This window comes from Anolis sagrei, chromosome 6 (genome assembly GCF_037176765.1).
Source record: "Anolis sagrei isolate rAnoSag1 chromosome 6, rAnoSag1.mat, whole genome shotgun sequence".
NCBI lineage: Eukaryota > Metazoa > Chordata > Lepidosauria > Squamata > Dactyloidae > Anolis > Anolis sagrei.
This window is the reverse complement of record NC_090026.1, coordinates 92,900,395-92,923,828: the sequence shown is the minus strand read 5'-3', so window position 1 is coordinate 92,923,828 and position 23,434 is coordinate 92,900,395. Positions and strand designations below refer to the sequence as shown.

Genomic DNA, 23,434 nt, shown 5'->3' with positions numbered 1-23,434 from the left:
CTTCACTGTGGAGGTGGGTAATGAGCATTTGGGTTTGTGCCAACCATAATATTTTGCAAGAGGGCCAGAAAGTTCAAGGTTGATCTCAAATTTGTTGTGCATCCCCCATGCCTTTCTGCAAAGAGTAAACATGTTGATTTTGACTTTTAGTAACTACATGAAGGAGATATCATCAACAGTACTAGGAGCCCCCGGTGGCGCAGTGGGTTAAACCCCTGTGTTGGCAGGACTGAAGACCGACAGGTCGCAGGTTCGAATCCGGGGAGAGGCAGATGAGCTCCCTCTACCAGCTCCAGCTTCTCATGCGGCGACATGAGAGAAACGTCCCACAAGGATGATAAAAACATCAAATCATCTGGGTGTCCCCTGGGCAACGTCCTTGCAGACGGCCAATTCTCTCACACCAGAAGCAACTTGCAATTTCTCAGGTCACTCCTGACATGACCAAAAAAAATAAATAAAAAAAAATCAACCATACTGATCAAGTTTTACAACTTCAAGGTGGTGGTTTCCTTGAGGGAGGCCCCATCTACACTGACCAGTTAATGCAGTTTGAAGCTAGATTCAAACTGTGGCAGCCATACAATAACTTTCCACTAGGGCACACAAGAGAAAGCCTTTTATCTGCACCAGTGCTTTGTGGTTTGTGTCATCACCATCCGACTCTAACTGGTTTTAGAAAATCTTACGTAATCATCTATACAGCGAAACCACTTTCTTCAATATGGGTTAGAAACTGCATTACATGCTCAGTGCTGAATCTATCCATACATAACGTGATACTTCTGTCTGCTGCCTTTTTATCAAGCAATCTTTTCTAGTAAATCATTTATTCTCATGATATGTCAAAAAATACGATACCCCGTGGTTTCATAGTACCACATTTCAAATGAGTTGATTTTCTTCTTACTAAAACTTCTTCACTGTCTAGCTGTCAGAACCATACACAGACAACTGGAAATACAACGGCATGGACAATCCTAACTTCTGTAACCAATGGATCATTACAATGCAGGATCTTACCTTGTTCTTTCACAGCTGCCCTCCCACAAACAAATTCTGGGGCCTCCCAGAAAAAGCTGTACTTAATCTGAGATTATGTGGCACTGAACTTAACACTTTGGTGATTTCTGAGTAGATTGTGCCAGAACAAAGGGGATTAATAGTAATATTTATTCCAGGTATTAACAAATTGTGGAAAAGTTGAAGGCACTGTAGATCCAGGTTGTAACTCCCAAACTGGGACACTTAAGGCTGCATACAAAGGCTCACTTCTTTAATCACAAAACCAGGCTTAAAGTGTGAGTTTCATGCCATATTGGGAGCTACAACAGGATTTCTTGGCATTAATATTAACCCAGCCTTCCTAAGACCCTGTGAGTTCTTTGCCCCACTCCTTGCTCCCATTTGGATACATGGCTCATCCAAACATTCACACCTAGCTTCAGCAGAGAGCTCTTTGCCCCACCCCAGTCATTCCACAGATATATAAACCCATTTTCCTATTTCCAACAGACCTCACTACCTCTGAGGATGCTTGCCATAGATGCAGGCGAAACGTCAGGAGAAATGCCTCTAGAACATGGCCGTATAGCTCGAAGAAACCTACAAGACCCTAATTACATTTTTATTTATATAGCTAGCTAGATAGATAGAAGAAGACATTAGCATTGGGCCATGGCAGTTCACATGGCTTCAAACTACATTCATTCTACAATGTGGGCGCAGGTCTGGCCAGTGAGCAGTACAGGAGGAAGTCCCTTTAAGGAGCGAGGGGAGGAGGGGGGAGAGCTCGCGCATGCGCAGATTCCCCCTTGCTGGTCCCTTTTTTCGCCATTTTGCCCTCCTGAGCGCGCGGCGGGAGCCACATGGTGGGCGTGGCCTCCTTCGTCCCGACGCTCTAAGTCTTGGTCTCTTCTGGGCTGGCTGCTGTTTGACTTCATTCGAGGCCTGTGCCCACTCCTGGGATGTGGGTTTGAGCAGCAGCAGAAGAGGAGGAGATAGACAGAGGAACCTTGCCAGACTGTGAGGAACCAAAGCAAGTGGGAGGAGTCCCAAACTCGAGGCCTCCAGGTGACAATGAGACTTCCAAGTTCCAGCCTTCGCCAGGGATTCTGGGAGCTGACGTCTAAAACACCCTGAGGAACAAAGTTTGAGGGGAAAACACTGATGCCACATTGTAGAATTGATGCAGTTTGGTATCACTTTACTATGGAAGCCAGGGAGTTGTAGTTTGGGGAGGCACCAGCTTTCTTTGCCAGAGGAGGGGATGCTCAGGTCACTTTCCTTAGGCTTCAGTTGCATTAGGAGAACTGAGGGTGCATCTACACCAGGCATGGGCCAACTTGGGCCCTCCAGGTGTTTTGGACTTCAACTCCCACCATTCCTGACAGCCTCAGGCCCCTTCCTTTCCCCCCTCAGCTGCTTAAGCGGCTGAGGGGGGAAAGGAAGGGGCCTGAGGCTGTCGGGAATGGTGGGAGTTGAAGTCCAAAACACCTGGAGGGTCCAAGTTGGCCCATGCCTGATCCACGCTGTTGAGTCAATGCAATTTTGAAACACTTTAATGACTATGCCTTGATGCTATGGAAGCATGGGAGTTGTAGTTTGGTGAGGCACGAGTAGCTTTTGGCAGAGAAGGCTGAAGACCTTGTAAAACTACAGCCCCCTACAGCATTAAGCATTAAGACAGTCAAAGTGTTGTCAAGCTGCATGAATTCTACAGTGTAGATGCACCCTGAGTCTGCGCCGTGCCATGCTGAGCAAATATATACTACTGAGTCTTGGCTGAGGTGAAAAACATATTGAGGAAAGTGAAGATAAACCCCCTTTATATTACTCCGGAGGTCTATTTTTCTGTTATTTGCATTCTAAGGGTCCTTCCACACAGCCCTATATTCCAGAATATCAAGGCAGAAAATCCCACAATGTCTGCTTTGCACTGGGTTATCTGAGTCCACACTCAGATAACGTGGGATTTACTGTCTTCATATTCTGGGATATAGTATGGCTGTGTGGAAGGGCCCTGGGTTATCTAAGCCCACACTCAGATAACGTGGGATTTTCTGCCTTGATTTTCTGGGGGCCCTTCCACACAGCCCTATATCCCAGATTATCAAGGCAGAAAATCTTACAATATCTGATTTGAACTGGGTTATCTGAGTCCACAGTCAGATAATGTGGGATTTTCTGTCTGTATATTCTGGGATATAGGGCTGTGAGGAAGGGCCCTAGGTTTGATCAGATTTATCTGTAGAATCATACAATTGGAGGAGACCCCAAGGGCCATCCAGTCCAACCCGCTGCCATGCAGCAACACACAATTGAAGCATTCCCAACAGATGGCCATACAATCTGTTTAAAAACCTCCAGAGAAGGAGATCCACTACACCAGTGGTCTCAACTTGTGGGTCCCCAAATGTTTTGGGGTCTTTCCACACAGCCATATAACCCAGAATATCAAGGCGGAAAATCCCACAATATCTGTTTTGAACTGGGTTAGCGGAGTCCACACTGCCATATCTCCCAGTTCAAAGCAGGTAATGTGGGATTTTATTCAGCTGTGTGGAAGGGCCATGCATGGCCTTCAACTCTCAGAAATTCTAATAGTTGGCAAACTGGTTGGGATGTGGCATGCAGAAAGGGACATATTTTCATATATGGTGGGAATGCACCAGCTGAAGAGTTTTTGAAACAATATATTTATGGAAATAGGTAACATTATAGGACTAAACATCACCCCGGATGCTAGGTTAGCATTACTAATGGAAAAGAAAGAATGGGTGATTATTTTACTCACAGTGGTGAGATTTATAATGGCAAAGAATTGGAAGATAGTAACCAATCTCACACTGGAAGCATAGTATGGGGAAGTATGGAATGTAGTGTTAAATGACAAACTATCAATTGAAACAAGGGTGTTCAGGGGGAAAATTAAAAGATCAGAATTTGATTCATATTGGTTCGTTTTTATTAGATATATTTTAAAGAGTGAGAAGGAAAAACAATACAACCTTGTTGGTCAGAAATTTTGGATATGATATTTGTTTACTAGTTGACTCATAAATGTATGGCAAAGGGCCATGGTGGTGGGGTTATGTGTTTGTAAAATGTTCAGTGTTTCGTGTTCTGTTTAAATTGTAAGTTGTTAATGTATGTAAATTATATATATATATATATATATATATATATATATATAATAAATAAACTGGCTGGGATTTCTGGGAATTGTAGGCTAAAATCCTTGGGGACCCACAGGTTGAGAACCACTGCACTACACTCCAAGGCAGTGCATTCCACTGTCAAAAAGCAAGTACCATCACCCACCGTAAGCTGGAAGGAAATATTTATTAATTTATGAAATGTGTACCTCGCCTTTCCCTAAGCAAGGGCCCAAGATGGCTTACAGCCCATAAAAACACAATATAAAAATTAAGAACAAATTCAAACCCTAAACCTTAGCAAGTGCTGTTCAACCCTTATTAAAACCCCAACGAAATAGATAAAACCACACTGATACAACATAACGGATTCAAATGGCCTTCTTAACCTTTGGATATCATGATGATATTAGGTTGATCCTCAGATTCTACCTGAAGCCTTTGGCTATATTCATCCCTTTATCTCATGCTTCCTGAAGTTCTACAGTGGTTAACTACTCCACTTCAGGTTTCCATACTGGAAGAAAGGCAGGCCACAAAAAAACCTTTTTATTCAGGCAGATGTTTAAAGATGAAGGTTTTTAAGATCAAGTCAAGGGGTGCTGTGGTTTTAGCTCTGAATATGTTTTTAAGCCATTTTATGGATTTGTACTGTTAATTTCTTAAGATAGTTGAATTCTGTTTTACTGTTTGTATATTTGTGGATTTTAAATTGAATTGAAATGCTTTAAATGTAAGCTGCTTTGAGTCTCCTTTGTGGGGAGAATAAATGGGGTAGAAATATAATAGTAAACATGTTGATAATAAAACAATCACAATTCTGAAAAAGTTACAAAAATGAGCACGTCAAACTACTTTGGGACTTCAGAATTCAGACTGACAGAATTTTGAGCCCAATACTTTTGACCTTATGATTATGGAAAAAAACAATGTATGGATCATTGACGTTGCGATCCCAAGTGACTGAAGAATTGACAAGAAGCAACTGGAAAAGCTTACATGATAGAACTGCAAAGACTCTGGCACAAGCCAGTAAAGGTGGTCCCAGTGGGTGCAATGCCTAAAGACCTTGGCCTGCACTTAAAAACAATTGGTGCTGACGAAATTACCATCTGTCAGCTGCAAAAGGCCACCTTACTCGGATCTGCATGCATTATTTGCTGATACATCACACGCTTTGGAAGTGTCTGACCTGTGATTGAATACAAAAACCACCATAATGATGTTGTTTGCTGTGTACTGATCTTATTGTGTATCTAATACTGTAATAATAATAATAATCCCTACCTCAATTTAAAAACCATTCTGCTTAATACCTAGTACCAGGTAGTACTGGAGTTTTTTGTCCCTGATGTACAGCTTTTGTTTACCCTAGGAGTGAAACAATCTTGACTCAGGTGTCCTGACCTCAACTTTGATTTGATCACATCAGGTGTTGTGGAAAGAAGGGGGTGCTGATTCGCTCCAATGTCTTGACACTTAACCTAAACTCCTGGTTTTATAAACTTTTTATTCTGCATTTTAGGTTCTGCCAAAATGTATGGGGACTCGGATTGCAACAATAAAGGTATATGTACCAAGAGAATCAAGTTTTATTTTCTGAGTATTGAAATACATAAATTGACTCCAATTCTTTTTTGCCCACAGTTGAATGTGTAATATGCTGTCACGTGGACGATGCCATAACATTTTGGGCACAGGTAAGGTCAGAATCATGGGTTTCTGAATAAAATTGGAGTAACTGAAGCCCTGGGAGTTTGATCCAAGCTAGAATTGTCCTTAGTGATTAAACTTGGTAAAAGCACATCTTTAGCTATAGTCTTAAAAGCATTTTTGTATTGGCCGTGCGTCCTTCAAGTAATTTGCATAAAAGCCTTTTCGTCAGAGCACTGCCTTTTGATTTTAACTTGTGCTGTTTCAGAATATTAATATACAGAATGAAATGGTGAAGATCAGCTATGACCTAGCCACCATCTGTCCTCAAGCCAGCCCAGTTTTTGGCAGCCCTGATCTTGCGAAGGTAGGTTTGTGTTTCTGTGTTTATGCAAATACCATAGCTAATTTCTAAGTGCATTTTTGGTGGCCCCTTGACTTTGGAACTCCCTGCCATTAGAGATCAGAACTGCCCCCTCCCTCATGACGTTCAGGAAACTAACAAAGACCTGGTTGTGGAACAAAGGCATTTGACAACTGATTTAATTCTTTGCCCACATGAAAGGAGGATGATGAATGGGATTGTGATGGTGTCGGACGATTTGGCTCTTTTAACTGGGATGATAATGTTTTAATGTGTATGGTGCTGATATTTTAATCGTGTAATGAAGTGGCATTGTGTTGTTATTGTATATTTTTTGTATGTTAACACATGTTGTGAACCGGTCCGAATCCCTCTTTGAAGGTGAGAGGGTCGGTATATAAAACCTCGAAATAAATAAATAAATAAATTTTATCCTACCATCCTACCAACACACACTATAGAGTGTGCATGCAGCTTTCTTCTTCCTCACATTATTCTCACAACAGCCCTGTGAAGCAGGACATGTTGAAAGTTTCATGGCTTAATGGAGGCTTGGATCTGAATCTCCCAAAGTTTTTCATCCTAGTTTTTCAACCAGGGTCTCCTAGGTTTACATGAGAGGTCAGTAGGTCCCAAAAGTTAACTGTATCCAGTAATCATCTCCCTTGAATCTATAATTTGCTGATAGACTTGTGCATTGTATGTTTTTACCCTATTTCCCCTTCCGCTCCCTCTCCCCTATTGTGCTTCAGTATTTATATTTTAATGTACTAAACATACTAAGTTTGTATGAAACTGTGCTGGTCTATGACTAAATTTGATTTGATTTGGTGAGAGGTGTTCTGTGTGAGGTTGTGATTTAAAATAATGACTTTAAGGGTTCCTTTGAGACTCAAAAATTATTTCAAGAATTCCTCCAGGGTAAAAAAAAAAAAAGTGGAGAAAGCCTGTTCTAGTATTACATCTAACATATGCCATTTTAAAATCTACACTTCTTAGAATATGAATTTTGAAAGTTCATTTGAATTAAATTGTGTGTGTCTTTGATTTCTTTTCATATGACAGCCCTGTCTGGCACTTCAGCTTTCAGAGCAGGACACTATGCTGCCTGGGATAAATGGGATATTCCATTGGGCTTGGGTACAACTCACGAGATGCTAACAGCACTTCATTTCTTTCTGTGCTCTCTTTTCTCTGAAAACTATGTGATGTTCGTGGATGCTTGCTGAGCAAAGGGATGAAAATACCAATTACAACTTCTGCTACTACTGTATCTCAGAGACAGAGACAGCTCTCTTCCTGAGAGCATTGGAACAGAAGAGATAGGATCATATGTACACGTCTGGTTCTTGTCTTGTATCTTTTGATGATCAGATAATCTTAGCAGGGGTGTCTCTGAATTCACGTTGCAAGACAAGTTGAGGGGTGAAATACTCTTTGAGGAACAGACACAGGAATTCGTGTTGAGCCTTTGAAATCACCGCTTTTTTGAGAATGATCATATTCAAGAGTAGACTTTTTGGCCACGTTGCAAAGTACATCAATATTCAAAACCCACAAAAGAGTGGCAACCAAAATGTACAAAATACATAATGCAAGCTTTCAGAGCTTCACACTGGTTTCTGTATTGGACAAACATATTAAACATTATAAAGGATAACAGCAGCAGCAACAACAACAGTAATATGTTGTTAAAGGCTTTCATGGTTAGAATCACTGGGTTGCTGTGAGTTTTCCGGGCTGTATGGCCATGTTCCAGAAGCATTCTCTCCTGATGTTTTACCCACATCTATGGTAGGAATCCTCAGAGGTTGAGGGATCTGTTGGAAGCTAGACAAGTGAGGTTTATAGATCTGTGGAATGTCCAGGGTGGGAGAAAGAACTCTTGTCTGCTTGAGGCAAATGTGAATGTTGCAATTGGCCACCTTGATTAGCATTTAATGCCCTTGCAGCTTCAAAGCCTGGCTGCTTCCTGCCTGGGGAATCCTTTGTTGAGAGGTGTTAGCTGGCCCCGATTGATTTTTGTCTGGAATTCCCCTGGTTTTTGAGTGTTGCTCTTTATTTACTGTCCTGTTTTTAGAGTTTTTAAAAAACTGGTAGCCAGATATTGTTCATTTTCATGGTTTTCTCCTTTCTGTTGAAACTGTGAATTTCAATGGCTTCTCTGTGTATTCTGACATAGTAGTTGTTAGAGTGGTCCAGCATTTCTGTGTTCTCAAATAGTATACTGTGTCCAGGATAGTAAATAAAGAGCAACACCCAGGCAGCAGTCAGCCAGATGCTGGACTACTAAAGGAGTAGTCCAGCATCTGCAGGACCACATAAAATTACATGACTGGCTGGATTTGGCCCACACACCTCGAGTTTGACACATGTGAGATAGATTGATTGGTAGCTTTATACTATTGTGTAAATCAGTCAAACATTTATGAAATTGTCTGAATTTGTTCTGATCTGCAGATCTATGGAGGATGCTTTTCCGAAGATAAGTGCTGGTACAGATGTAAAATACTGCAGGTTGTCAATGATGAAAAGGTAAGATACACTTTCTGAATGGATAGCTATGTGGTTTTCTTTTCTTTATAACTTTGAAAATACAGTCTGTACAATTGGTGCAGCTACTTTAAAAAAACTTTTTGGCTTTTGAATTCAAATCATAGTTGATAATGTCATTCATGTCCATGATTTCAAATTGTCTTGTCCTTGTTTCAGCACTATTCAATATGTATATGAATTTGTTTAAATAGGGTACAGAGCACTTCAGTAAAAAATACAGAATTAACTATTAGTTTTAGGCTCATTACTTTTTATTTATCATGGTTGGATCTCAGCACAGATATAAGAGAAGTTTTGCTTCCTGTGTCATAAAAACATATAACAGCAGAAGTTGATACAAATTGTAGTCTGAACTATCCTGTACACAAAACGACCATTCAGCATAGTCACTATCAATCTGTACACATTTTACAATCGTTTAATCCAGGCATCAAAACCATTTTGATGTCTCTTTCAAAGGTCCAAAAAGTCAACTTACATGGTTTCAGATTCAATGACTTGAATGATGTTAAATAATCTTTAAAATCATGGGTCACAAAGCAAAACCCTGAATTTTTCAAAAATGGTTTTGATGCCTGGTTAAACAATGTGTACAAATTCATATTGACTATGTTAAACAGTCGTTTTGTGTAGAGGATAGTTCGGACTATGATCTCTAGCAACTTCTGGTGCTATATGCTCATTCATAATGTTTTTATGACACAGGAGGCAGAACTTGTTGACCCACCCTCGTATAATCTTTATTAGAAAACAAAAAAATATTTTGCTGGTCCATGTTGAAAAACTAAAAACACACAGTTGGTGATACTTTTATTGAGACCTGCTTCATACCATAAAATAATGTACAAACCTTTAGGTTTTCCCAGACATCTTATACAGAAATTAGGGTTTGGAAGAATGCAGAAAACTCACTATAAATTAATTCAGATGTGGATGTCACGAGGCCTTCATTTTATATTTAGGTAGAAATTGTGGATAGCATGAACTGGTTATTACAGGTCGAGCATCTTATCCAGAATTCTGAAAAATTCCAAATTCTGGAGTTGTCCACATTAAGTGGTTAAGATAGTGACTGCTTGGCTTTCTGATGGCTCAGCATGCACAAACATTACACATATTGTGTATGAAATTACCTTCAGGCTGCATGTGTGCAGTATATAAAACAAATGAATTTTATGTTTTGACTTTAGTCATATCTTCAAGATACTTCATTATGTATGCGGATACAGATTCAAATTCCTGAACGCCTCTAACCCCAAGTATTTCAGATTAGGAATAGTCAACCTGCACTAGTTTATGCAGTTTTGAAATTAAACCTGAGATTCTGGGAAAAGGGGTATGTGCAGGTGCAATTCCAACAATAGACAGGGTATAGGGATTTTAACTTTAAAGATCCCACCCGCTGTCACCAATTGTACAGACTGTTCTTAAATTCTGCCACCAATTATACAGGTGTGGATGATTATGGATGTAATTAATCTCAGGCCTCAATTGTGTATAAGAATTTATTATAGGGGAGGCCAATTATTATTTATAAATTAAGGTAACTGCCACCAACGTGAGGTATTGGTGGTACTACCGATGAGATCTGGCTCCACAGATACAGATTAATGGAGATGAGACGGTCTTCAACAAAAGTTAACAAGTTTATTATGTACAAAGCGTATGGTTGCAGGGTGTTAAATAACTTTGAATAACTTATAGAACTTTGAATAACACTTGGTTTGCAATACAGTCCACTCTTCTAGATGACACAACTTGTGATTAACTTTTACTGAGGTGAAGCACTTTAATAAACAATGTTTCCTAATGTGAATAGCTTTCCAATTTGATCTTTTCTTGATCAAATCCCTGATCTCTAGTCCTTCCCTGACTAGTGATCTTAACGAGCTTCCTTTAGTCTACTTCAACTAAAGAAACTGGCTAGGTTTCTCCCTTCAGCCTTCCTAGACTGAAAAACCTCCAGCTATTCACACACACTGCTCTCTCAGGCTGTTCAAGCCTCACTCTCCACACACACTCTCAACTGCCAACTGCCTCTTTTCCAAAGACGCACAAAACATTTTCTACTTGGCTCCGCCCACTTCTCATTCTCCTGCCTGGTCTCCTTGGCAACCTCACTGCATTCAAACCAGTTAACTCTAGTTTTAGCTACTGTTACCAACTCAAATATATTCTAACAGTTAAACATATACATAGTATCAATGACTTCTGCATAGTATCAATGACTTCAGCACCTTCAACAACATATTGAAGGTGCTGAACAGACTGTGATCTGATACGAGATGTAGAGCCAATCTTGAGTCCATGACATGCGAGTGTGGAGCAGAAGCTGGCCACTTGGAGTGCTTCTGGTGTCGCTGTGAGAAGGTCCTCCATTGTGCATGTGGCAGGGCTCAGACTGCATTGTAGTAAGTGGTCTGTGGTTTGCTCTTCTCCACACTCGCATGTCATGGACTCAAGATTGGCTCTGCATCTCGTATCAGATCACAGTCTATTCAGCACCTTCAAAGTTGCCCAGTCTTCTGTGTGCCCAGGATGGAGTTTCTCATCTGGCCTCAGCCACAGATTGAGGTTCCAGGTTTTAGCCTGCCACTTTTGGACTCCCGCTTGCTGAGGTATTCCTGCAAGTACCTCTGTAGATCTTAAAAAGCTATGTCTTGATTTAAGACATTGGTGTGCTGGATAACATCCAAACAGAGGTTGGGCCAGAGATACCACTGCTTTGGCCCTTTCATTATCGGCTGCTACTTTCCAGCAGATGTCAGGTGGTGCAATACCAGCTAAACAGTATAATTTCTCCAGTGGTGTAGGGCATAGACATCCTATGATAATATGGCATGGCTCATTAAGAGCCACATCCACTGTTTTAACATGGTGAGATGTATTTCATGCTGGGCATGTGTATTCAGCAGTAAAGCAGCAAAGTGCAAGGGCAGGTGTCTTCACTGTCTCTGGTTTTGATCCCAGGTTGTGATCCACCAGAAGTGACTTGCAGCATATAGTTTGGTGAGGCACCAATACGCTGGCAGAGAAATCTAAAGGTTGTTAAACTACAATTCCCATGATTCTATAGCATCGAGCCATGACAGTCAATGTGATGTAAAACTGCATTAATTCTATAGTGTAGATGCACCCAAAGAAGCAGTGGTTAACCCCATTCCTGAAAACATCAAGGTTTGCTGTTACCAATTTCTCTCTCTTTCCTTTGGGGGACAAAGACAAATTCCCAAGTAGACAGAGAGCAGAAGTATGTTCACACAGATACAGTTGGCCCTACATATCTCTGAATTCTGTATCCACAGGATCAACTAACCACAACTCTAAAACATTTGGGAAAAATCATCTGTAGCCTTCCACCATTTCAGAGATCCTTCCTTGTTTTGAGTTATTTGGCATTTTCTGTAAGCAACACCATTGTATTGTGTCATTATATATAATGAGACTTGAGCTTTCATGAATTTTTGTATTAGTAGAGAATCCTGGAACTAAGCCTTAGTGGATCCTGAGGACCAGCTGTATATATAAATAGTCTCATTTATATCTTTTCCTATATCACAATATACCAATTTGATATTTTTTTAAACTGATTTTTCACGATAGAGGGTACATTTTGCTAATCCTTGTTACATAGTTCTTCCTCATCATGTTCAACTGAATGCATTACAAATTAATTTTGAGTAAACATTGGATGCAATTGGGTTGCTGTGAGTTTTCTGGGCTTTGTGACCTTGTTCCAGAAGCATTCTCTCCTGACGTTTCACCCACATCTATGGCAGGCATCCTTAGAGGTTGAGACCTCAACCTCTGATGATGCCTGCCATAGATGTGGATGAAATATCAGGAGAGAATGCTTCTGGAACATGGCCATACAGGCCGGAAAACTCAAAGCAACCCAGTGATTCCGTTCATGTAACCTTCAACAACGTATTGGATGTAACTATTAAAACTGTATTGTATAATTTTCTTTTCCATTTTATTATTTCAGTGCCAGGTATTATATATTGACTATGGGAACTCTGAAATTCTCGTTCGATCAGAAATAGTAGAACTTCCAGAAAACTTGCAGTTTCCTAGTGTGGCAAAGAAATATAGATTGTGGGGATTACAGATGCTTGTTAATCACGATGTAAATCAGTTTGACCAGGTGAGTAAGATATCTCGCCTACCATATATACTTACTTTAATCTGCATTTTAACTCTGTGTATTTTGTGTTTCAGTCGTGTTTTATCTCTTTGTTTTACCAATGTTGTACCCCTCCTTGAGCCACAAGGAGAGGTGGGTAATAAATGTATTGTTATTACTACTACTGCTTCTGTTACACCTCAGAGAGGAGAGAGGAAGAGAGAGTGCCTGCATTTTCCAACAATTTCCATTTGGGCTTTTAACAGTATTGGGTAAAACCAGTGCAATTTTTCAGGATTTTCTTTTTGTTATCTATTTTTATTTTTATTTCAAGATTGTAAAAATTACATTAAAAGTTTACAAAGAGAATCAATATAAGAAGTATAGAATAGAAACACACAAGTGCAAAGGAAAAGAAAGAAAAGAGAAAGGAACATAAAAAAGAAGAAAGAATAGAAAAAAAAGTAGTTGACATCCAATCTGTCTTCAGCTACTAAGAATACCATAGGCATGACCCTTCAGTGTTGACTCTTTTCTCAAGCAAAAACAGGATTTTCTGTAGGAGTGAGATTTGGAAACAGTTTTGTTTTTTCAAACAAATAATTTAAACTATATATTACAGTTTCAAATGTATACACATGGTGTTCACCACAACTGGATGTTGTATTAGGAAATCTGGACATTTCTTCCAGGACTGGACGATGTTCCTCTAGGAGTTTAGCTGCCAGGGGTGAAATGAGGGCATTGCCCCAAATAAGAATTCTGTTCCGCTTGAGATTTTTTCTTCCTTCCCTAGATTTCTAACATTACAGAAAGTGAAGCACTGGAAATAACTCAGGACCTAGAGTTATTTCATTAACTGTGGTCTCATCACCTTGGTAACTTTTCTTGCCCATGTTAGGCTCTTAATGAGACATGCCGCATTATCACAGGATGTCTGCGCTCCACACCACTGGAGAAATTACACTGTTTAGCTTGTATTGCACTACCTGACATCTGTAGCGGCCAGCAATGAAAGTACCAAGGCATTGACATCTCCAGCCCATCCTCTGTTCAAATATCAACCAGTATGCCACCGCCTTAAATCAAGAATCAGTTTTGCAACATCTAGAGATACTTGCAGGAACACCATAGCAAACAAGTGTCCAATAGTGGCAGGCTAAAATCCAAAACCTGTTAGTGGCTGAGACTGGATGAGACATTTCCTTCTGGGCACACAGAAGAGTGCACAACCTGGAATGCGCTGAACAGGTGTGTTGTGGTGCCACAAGATGCAGAGCTAACCTTAAGAAATAGGGCTACAAAGTGGAGTCCATGACATGCGAGTCTGGAGAAGAGCAAACCACAGACCATCTACTACAATGCAACCTGAGTGCTGCTACATACACAATGGAGAACCTTCTCACAGCAACACCAGAGGCACTTCCAAGTCTCCAGCTTCTGGTCAAAGGACATTTAGCATAATGCCAAGTTCTTTTTAAAAAAAAATGTTTGTATTTTTAAATGCATTTTAACTGTATCCTCAACTTGTTCAGGACAAGACAAATAAATATGCCATGTTTTTCAATGCTCAGTGGATGTTTAAAGTTTTCACAATTATATTGAATTGATGACTGAAGGCAAATGCCATTAGGTTCAGGCAGGATGTATATTTGTGGGGTCGATGATTTTGGATTATGTGGTTTTATAATTGGTTTTATGTTAAGATGTTTGTAATTTTTATAGTTTTAATATATATGTTTATTTTATTGTAAGTTCTGTATATGCAGCATTGAATTATTGCCTACTTGTAAGCCGTTCTGAGTCTCCTTCGTGGTGAGAAGGGCGAGGTATAAATATAGTAAATAAATCTATGTCCCAATTTCTCCTACCATTGTATTCTTTCTTGATCTGCAGTTATTTGATTTTTCAGTTTGGAATAAATTTCATTCTCATTATGCTTTTGCACTTTTTTTTACAGGGCCGGAAGTTTTTGAATAGCTTGATTACATCCAAAGAGATGATGACAAGATACAAAGCCACTGCTCAAGATGGTGCCATTTTGGTCCATGCAGAGTGTGGCCTATTGGATGTGGGGGAGGAAATAGCCAAGAAAGGATTTGCCAAAAGATGCACATCTCCCACAAACATGGATGTGGAAAAGGATTTTTCTTCATATAAGCTCAGGATGAATGCCAACTCTCCAGCTTTAAACCCTCCTGTGAAAGGCAACAGCCCGATAAAAGGAGGCTTTGGAGACTACGCTGTATCTCAGAATAGTAGCAATGAGAACGGTAATAGAAACCGTGTGCCGTTAACAAAGTAAGTGGGAAAGGAACAGATAACATTTTTGAAGAATGAGTAAAAATTCTATATGATGGATGCTTTTAAGGAGTGGTGAGATTGAATTGTTGCAAATCATGACTTTTTTGGATTGAGCAGTTTAGGCTGCAGATGACACAGCTGTATTCCTGAAGATTCACATAAATTTAACACAATGGCACATGGGAAAATAGACTCAATCCATTTTGACATGCTTATGGTTCCCAAGTCTTTAGCTTATAGTTGTACTGTGTAGGAAGGTCTTTATTGCTACAGTTTACTGGATGTCCACTCTCATATCAGTTCAGATAATTGTTTTAAAGCCTACTGGTGACATTTGTTGGTGAATCTTGCCTTTGTTTTTCAGTTGGGAGAAAACGACGCCTCCTGGCTTTAGAAGATTGTCAAACACTAGTCTAGACAAAATGAAACAAAATCAGAAACTAATGGAGGAGATTGAAAAGCTAAATGAGGAGAAACAGGCTATCAGAGAGGAAAACAAGAAGCTGGAATCAAAAATTCAGAAGCTTTCTAATGATTTAGAGGTATGTTGTTGCATCTCAAAAACTATTTAACCAGTAGACTAGTGAGCCTGCGTAAAGACCCTAAAGACACCAGATTCTGTCTGATCCTGAAAGCTAAGCAGGATCGTTCCTAGTTAGTGCTTGCATGTGAGACAGTCAAAAACACCTTGTCTACACTGATAAACTTATCATACACATCTTGTAGTTGCCTTGATCTTTACTCACAACATATGACCCCTTTGAGAATGAAAGCGGGCCTGTTAGGCTGTATTGGGATATACCAAAACTCACTTCTTGCTCCATAGTTTCCACAAGGATCTGATCCGTTGCTGTGTTTTGCTACACATGTACAGTCTAAATCAGCCTGACTTTGGGAGAAAAGGGTGGGACAGGTTGCTGGGTGGCAAATATCATCATTTCCATTTCCATGTTCACTCCTTGCAAGGGCAAATACTGCAATATTACACGCACCTTTAATTTTTGTGAATACCACAATATCTGCTCAGAAGGGAGACAGACAGTCTATCCTTGAGTAAGCAAATGGAGGCCCACTCTCCCTCCTATCCCTTTGCATTCTCTCCCAACTGCATGGGAGTCAGAGAAGAGGAGAGGAGAATAGCTTCCTCCTGGGTAAACTGCTCAAATGTTGCTAATTCAAATTAGGGGTGTGGACAGTAATACAATTTCAGTGCAGTTTATTACAGGTAGGTGTGGCACTAATGAGTGGGATTCAAATAGGGCTGAATAATCTGAATTACAGCTGAGTTATTTTGGTGACAAACCCTACACAAACGGTTTTAATAGTGACTTGGCATCCACAGGAATGATTTGTAGTAGTCTTGTGCATTTGTATAGAATCACTATCTGATTCTGTTTGTTTCATAAGACCCTGTTTTTGTTTTTGAGCGCATCTCCCTAAAACGGGCGCCTTTCCAAATGAGCTTTTTTTTGTCCCAGGTCTGAAAAAATGAATATTTTTGTCCCATTGCCGTGGCTTCCCATGTTACCCTTCTCCTCGGTTTTAGGGTTAGAGGGGTAAAACTAGCCAGCTGTCCCACCATTTCTTCCTGCCGTTTCCCCCTTCAATTGGGAAAGCTACCTTATGCCACTGCTGAGGTGTCTTCATCGGAGCTAGGAGCAGACCCACAGTGGGATCTTTGGTGTGGGACTGGAACTTGCCGCGTTAGCTGTCAGCTTGCCGGGGCTTGCTCTCCATCATGTTTGCTGGCGGCCTTGCTCTGCAACTCTGCAGGCCCAGAAAGGCACTGGCAGGCGTAGGTGCTTTCTGGGCCTGCAAGCCACACATGCACTCTCTTTCCAAGAAGAGTGTGTGTGTGGCTTGCAGACCCAAAGTGCCTACGCCTGTCAAGGCCAGCAGCTGAGTGCCTCTTAGCTGGTGTGGGCACTTTGGGCCTTTAAGCCACACATGCACTCTTGGAAAGCGATTACGTGTGTAGCTTGCAGGCCCAAAGTGCCTGCGCCTTCCAGGACCACAGGTTGCTCAGGCCTGCTCTAGCACAACAGTCGTCATCTAAAAATTCCAAGCAAAGATTCTAATAAACAAAAGACCAGATTATGAGCCTAGGGCAATTCCAGGGCTTCCTGACTGATTGAGGTCTCTTCTACACTCCCATATAAAATCCAGATTATCTGTTTTGAACTGGATTATATGGCAGTGTAGATTCATATAATCTAGTTCAAAGCGTTTGATGTGCATTATCTGTTTTGATAATCTGGATTATATGGCAGTGTAAGAAAACAAAATTGTAGGGCAAGCTTCTCCAATCAGGCATTTTACAGATGTGCATCTTACAACTCCTGTTATTGCCAGTCAACATGGCCATTGGACATGATGTCTGTGAATGTTGGGAGGAAGTCCAGCATATCTGAAGGGCAGCTGTTTAGAGTAGGCTGCTTAAATAGGAGCAAAACTGCCTTTCAGATCTGTGGATCGACATGGTTCACCCCATGGTGGGAGTTTTGTCCCTAACTTGGTTTGTAAAACACGCTTAAAGCTAACTTCCCTTATCTTAGTCTCTTAGTGAACCTTTACTGGCTGTTGTACACTAATGTGGATGTTTTGTTTAGATTTATGTTATTAGAGAATTTGGTCTGATTACGTGTAGTTTAATTTATTGATGTCATATTTAATTTACTGATGTTAGGTCTTAATTTGATATTAGGCTTTAATGTTATTTTTTAATGTGGGGGTTTTCTGGGATTTTATGTTAGTATTATGTGTTTTATGTAGGCATTGAATGTTTGCCCTCTGGGAGATAGGGCGGAATATAAATAAAGTTATTATTATTGTTAATTATTAATAATATTATGTCTAAATGTGTGTATCAGTATTTTCAAGATAAGTTTTGTCTTCGCTTTGTTGATCGAGATAAACTGTCTAATAATAGCAGACTAAGGTTTTCAATCTTAATCCATTGCAGGAAGAGAAGAAAGCTTTCAAAGATTATGTAGAGGAAGTTCTGCCTACATATGTAGGAACTACAGTGAGAAATCTGGCTGGCAAATTTGAAAAATTGAAAGAAGCAAGGTATATTGTGAATGCTATTGAACAGAACTCCTTTTCCAGTATGGGTTTTCTAGTATTGGCAATTCACATCAGCTTGCTTTTTGCCAAACTCTTAAACTTTGATCTGAAATTGTTTGTTGAAAAGTCTTATTTTGTCCTTTAAAATAGTTTGTAAAGTTGACTACTATTTAATCCTCTTTTGGTGGATAAAATAGCATTACTTGCTACTAATGGTGTGAGGGAGAGTGTGCGAGGCTGGAGGGAGGCTCAAGGCATTGGGGTTCTGTGTGGGAAGTTTGGCTCAATTCTGTCTTTGGTGGGGTTCAGAATGTTATTTGATTGTAGGTGAACTATAAATCCCAGCAACTACAACTCCCAAATGTCAAGGTCTATTTCCCCCAAACTCCACCAGTGTTTACATTTGGGAATATTGAGTATTTGTGTCAAGTTTGGTCCAGATCCATCATTGTTTGAGTCCACAGATGCTCTCTGGATATAGGTGTACACCTTTGGGTGTAGGATTCAAAGGTGTAAATGTAAATATTACAAAGGAAGTGAATGGAAATAATTTGCATTTTAGTTTGTGACAGATGTATTGATCTTTTTTTTATTGGCCATGCATTGAAAAAGGAAAAAAATGTATATAATTTAACACTTTTTTCTTTGTTTTAAAACATGTTTAAACAAAGGCAAGGAAATGTGGGTACTCGTTTTGGAGAAAATCTTTCAGAAGTGGTAAAGGTGGTGAGAGAAGGATGTCTTGTGGCTCCCCTGTCTTTGGAAAAACTGGAGAAGATTTGGAAAGACTATAACTTTGCCCAGACGGAAATTCGTCTTTGCAAAGATGTGGTGTGTAGAATGCGTGGCTCTTTTCCTTACAGGCTGTTTTTTTTTTTTGTTTGCTTGTTTTTAAAGTTTGAAAAAATTATTTTGGGCATTACTTTGCAATACACCTAATAATGTGTGATAAAATTAAGCTAGGTTTAGAGTCTCATAAAGCGGGAAGTCCTGAAAGAAAAAAGAAACGTGTGGAAAAGTTCTGTTCTTGGAAAAGGGTCTTTGGGCCATGTTTATAAATGCTAGATATCTGGAAAGCATTCTTCTGGAAGAAGGACAGAAAGCTTTTTCATACCAAAGCCTAAATTCAATTCCAGAGGAACTCAGAATGGGAGGTATATGCCAGTGATGGGCATGATCTACCCAAAAAAAAAAAGGAACCAGAAATTAAAGCATTTGGGGTTTAGAGCCTTAGGAGTTCTGGTGCTCTCCCAAATGGATTATACTAAAGTTGAATAGTTCTTTCTTATTTTGCTCTGCGGAGTCACTTGTCTTCAGGTGAAAACTAGAAAGTTTCAGGTGTATAGTCCTGATTTCTTTCTCTTTTGTTTATAGGACAATATTCAGTGCTTAATTCTTCACAGAAAGGAAATGCAAGAGAAGTTGTACTCTGCCGTAGAAGAATTCATCATTGAAGTGAATGACTTGCCCCTTTTGGAACGCTTAGAAGAACTGAAGGTTGGTAACAGTGTTGTGCACTATTCTATCATCAGCACATAGATGCACTTTCACACTACATAGTTACAATACGATCCCCATGTCTGCAGGTAATTCATTTCTGCAGATAATGGCGAACCCTATTGAAATTAAGTACTTCTGATCCAAAAAATCAAGAGTCACAATTGTGGAACCTAGAAAGTGCCCAGAAAATATATAGTTTGTCAGATATGGATAAATGAAACCATGGATCCCATCCTGCGGATATGTAGATTGTATTCTGGGTTGCATCCTCAGAGCTTGTGAGGTTTTTTGGAAACTAGGCAAGTGGGGTTTATATATCTGTGGAATGTCCAGGGTGGGAGAAAGAATTCTTGTCTGTTTGAGGCAAGTGTGAATCTTGCACATGGCCACTTTGATAAGCATTGAATGGCTGCTTCATGTCTGGGGGAATCCTTTGTTGGTAGGTGATTAGTTGGCCCTGATTGTTTCTTGTCTGGATTTCCCCTGTTTTTTTAGTGTTCCTTCTTTACTGTTCTGATTTTAGAGTTTTTTAATACTGGTAGCCAGATTTTGTTCATTTTCATGGTTTCTTCCTTTCTGTTGAAATTATCCACATGCTTGTGGATTTCAATGGCTTTTCTGTGTAGTCTGACATGATGGTTGTTAGAGTGGTCCAGCATTTCTTTGTTCTCAAATAATATGCTGTGTCCAGGTTGGTTCATCAAGTGCTCTGCTATGGCTGACTTTTCAGGTTGAATTAGTCTGCAGTGCCTTTCCTTGATTCGTGTTGCTGCGTTTGGTGTTCGCTATGTAGAGTTGTCCACAGTTGCATGGTATACGGTAGACTTCTGCGGAGATAATAGGATCCAAACAGACAAGAGTTCTTTCTCCACCCTGGACATTCCACAGATATATAAACTCCACTTTCCTTGTTTCCAACAGACCTCACAACCTCTGACAATGCCTGCCATAGATGTGGGTGAAACATCAGGAGAGAATGCTTCTTGAATATGGCCATACAACCCGGAAAACTCACAGCAACCCAGTGATTCCAGTCATGAAAGCCTTCGACAACAGATTGTATTATATTGTGCTATGAGCCTATTTTAACTGGTATGGAATCTCAGGTTAACAGTGTAGGGAGGAGCATTTAGAAATCTCAGTCAGAGGGCAATAGGATCTCATCCTCAGAATTTTATAGGATGTTGCCATAGTAGTTAAAGTGCATTGGCAATGGTTTAGTTGAATATTTCTATAACATGAAAGTATCAGCTTTCAGAGATGACCTACTGGCATACGTGATCAAGCAGGTCTGTAATATCCCCCCTCTTCATGATGTGGGCTATATTTCAGAAGAAGGAACCGGCAAAACCACCTCAGAGTATTCCTTGACTAAGGGAACTCTATGAAATTCATGAGGTCACCATAAATTGACAATCAACTTGAAGGCACAAGAAAAGCAAAAGTAATATGTACTTGTGTCCACAAGATGGCATCATCTGAGCATTTTGGTTATACTTCTGAGTGGTGATGCAACTGGCATTGGCAATTATAGGCTTTTTTGCAAGCCATTGCAACTGTTTCTTGAAAGAAAATAGTACTTTGCAGTGTCTTGATATTGTCAACCCATAGATTTAGTGTGCCATTATTAGCTTTTGAAAATAGGTGTTTGAATTCTGAATTTTTATTAAAACTTTTCACAATTTTCTCTCGGGATGTGTATAAGCATGACTGAAGATGACAGTTCTCACATTTTAGTCTTCAGGGAAAGCACCCACATCTCTATCATTTCCTTTCTCAGAAATATTTACAATGCTGAGATTTATCTTGTTGCTTCTTACTCTCTTCATCTATTTGTTTATATACTACTATTCCCCCAATATTTGGATTTAGGGTGACTGATACCATATTTAAAACAGTCCAGTTTAAAAATTATCCAAAACTTCAGTCAGGATACAAATTTAAAAGTTATTTTAAAAGCAAGTAAACTATAAAAAGTCTGTATAAAACATAAAACAACACATTATGACTGTAGGAACTTGACCACAGAATCACACTGGAGGGTAGATATTTTTAAAGAGAACATTTTAAATAAAATCTATGAATATTTCACAAAAGTAAAAAAAAAGCAAATGTAGCAAGATGAGTGAACCTTGAGTTTGTCATTTTATATAGAGAGGCACCATTTTACTATACCACTGCACATACTGGGACAAGAATCCACAAATTTTAATATCCATGGGAAGTTCTGGAACCAAATCCCAGGGCTCACCTTTTACCAGGTTCCTCCAGACCTTTGGAAATTCATTCTGGGTTCTTGCTATATGAATCCCAATACAATAAAAATGATTTTTCTCACCAATTGTTGTTCTGCTTTGTACTTTTAGAGATAGTTGCCTAAATTATGCTAGAGAATGGATGGGCTAATTTTTGCTTCATTTTATAATGTATTATTTCTTTTGTGTGTATGTGTGTGTACTTTCCTCATGGTTTATTTCTCTCCCAACCCTGATGGTGTTTCCTTCCTAATTCTGTAGACATTGCAGGAGTCTTTGAAGTCTGCATATGGTTATGCTCATCATGAAGTAGAAAGTTCTGTGGATGCATTTGAGAAGTTCTTTGAGTGGAAGAATGGAAAGCTGGAGGAATTCAACCGGGTCAGGAATTCCACAGATGGTTCCTTGCTAAATCTTGTGATGGGTTTCAAGAAAATATTTCAGGTAGAGGTGACTTTCTGTTGTCTCAAACAAAAAAAAGAAAAGTTCAGCTTTCAGCAGCATGATCTGGGGGGTCAAGCTGCAGGTCTCTTTAAGAGAAAAAAGTGATATATAAATCAGTGTAATGATGGTAATGATTTGCTTCTTTCAAAAGCAGTTGTGGGGGGGGGGGGAGGGGGGGAGAAGAGGTACTGTTGCAGACCACAGGTGAAATCTGTGATCTGTAGACATTTCTTTCTGCTATGACCAAATCACTAGTAGGTGAAACTCTCACTGCAGAATCCAGTTTCTGTTGACTTAATCTGCATTTTAGCTGTGGATTTTAACTTGTATTTTAACTATGCGTCTTGTTGTATGTTTTAAATAGTGTTCTATCTCTTGTTTTATTGATGTTGGATCTTGCCTCGAGCCGCAGGAAGAGGCTGGTAATAAATGCATTATTATTATTAGTCAAAGATTAGGACAGAAACAGAAATAGGGAAAACACCAAACAATGGTGATGTAGAGAAGGGGGGATGTGCTTCTTGAATCTGAATATTAAATATCCCCAACTTTGCCTGGAATTTTGCACTAACTTTTTTTTAACCTAATGCAGGTTCCATAATTCTACCATTTTTCATTATTTTTTACTGACATCTACTAGAAAATGGACAAATAGGTTGGATAATTGCATTAGATATATAGTAATGCATATTCATATATGCATATGCCCTACTTTAGTGTGCTCACCAGTGAAGGCCACGTATGTGGTTTTGCAAGTGTGCTTCCTTAGCAAAATGCACATGGGAATGTGGGTCTCAACATTTTTCTGGAGCCACACTTTCAACTGTCTATTTGTGGGAATCTTCTAGGAACTTAACACATGGAGTGAGAACATTTCATTCCTATGATGCAACTTCACAGAGTGAGGCAGCTGATTGGAACACTCTTTCATCACCTTCAGCCTGATGACCCAGGAAGCTTCCATTACAGTCTGTGCTTTGCAGCATTTGACTTGTAGCAGAATATCTAG

At 39.7% G+C, this 23,434-nt stretch overlaps 1 protein-coding gene across 1 annotated transcript in view; it reads left to right on the top strand.

The window, feature by feature from the left end:
• The first annotated feature begins 1,871 nt into the window (after window positions 1-1,871).
• STK31 (serine/threonine kinase 31) overlaps window positions 1,872-23,434 on the top strand; it is a 44,250-nt gene continuing 22,687 nt past the window's right edge. Inside the window, exons 1-12 of the mRNA XM_067470259.1 lie at window positions 1,872-2,073; window positions 5,683-5,724; window positions 5,805-5,857; window positions 6,079-6,177; window positions 8,635-8,709; window positions 12,719-12,877; window positions 14,817-15,157; window positions 15,525-15,702; window positions 18,123-18,229; window positions 18,898-19,057; window positions 19,601-19,723; window positions 22,243-22,425. Coding sequence (XP_067326360.1) covers window positions 5,694-5,724; window positions 5,805-5,857; window positions 6,079-6,177; window positions 8,635-8,709; window positions 12,719-12,877; window positions 14,817-15,157; window positions 15,525-15,702; window positions 18,123-18,229; window positions 18,898-19,057; window positions 19,601-19,723; window positions 22,243-22,425 — 1,509 coding nt within the window. The 5' untranslated portion in view covers window positions 1,872-2,073; window positions 5,683-5,693. The remainder of the gene's footprint in view (window positions 2,074-5,682; window positions 5,725-5,804; window positions 5,858-6,078; window positions 6,178-8,634; window positions 8,710-12,718; window positions 12,878-14,816; window positions 15,158-15,524; window positions 15,703-18,122; window positions 18,230-18,897; window positions 19,058-19,600; window positions 19,724-22,242; window positions 22,426-23,434) is intronic.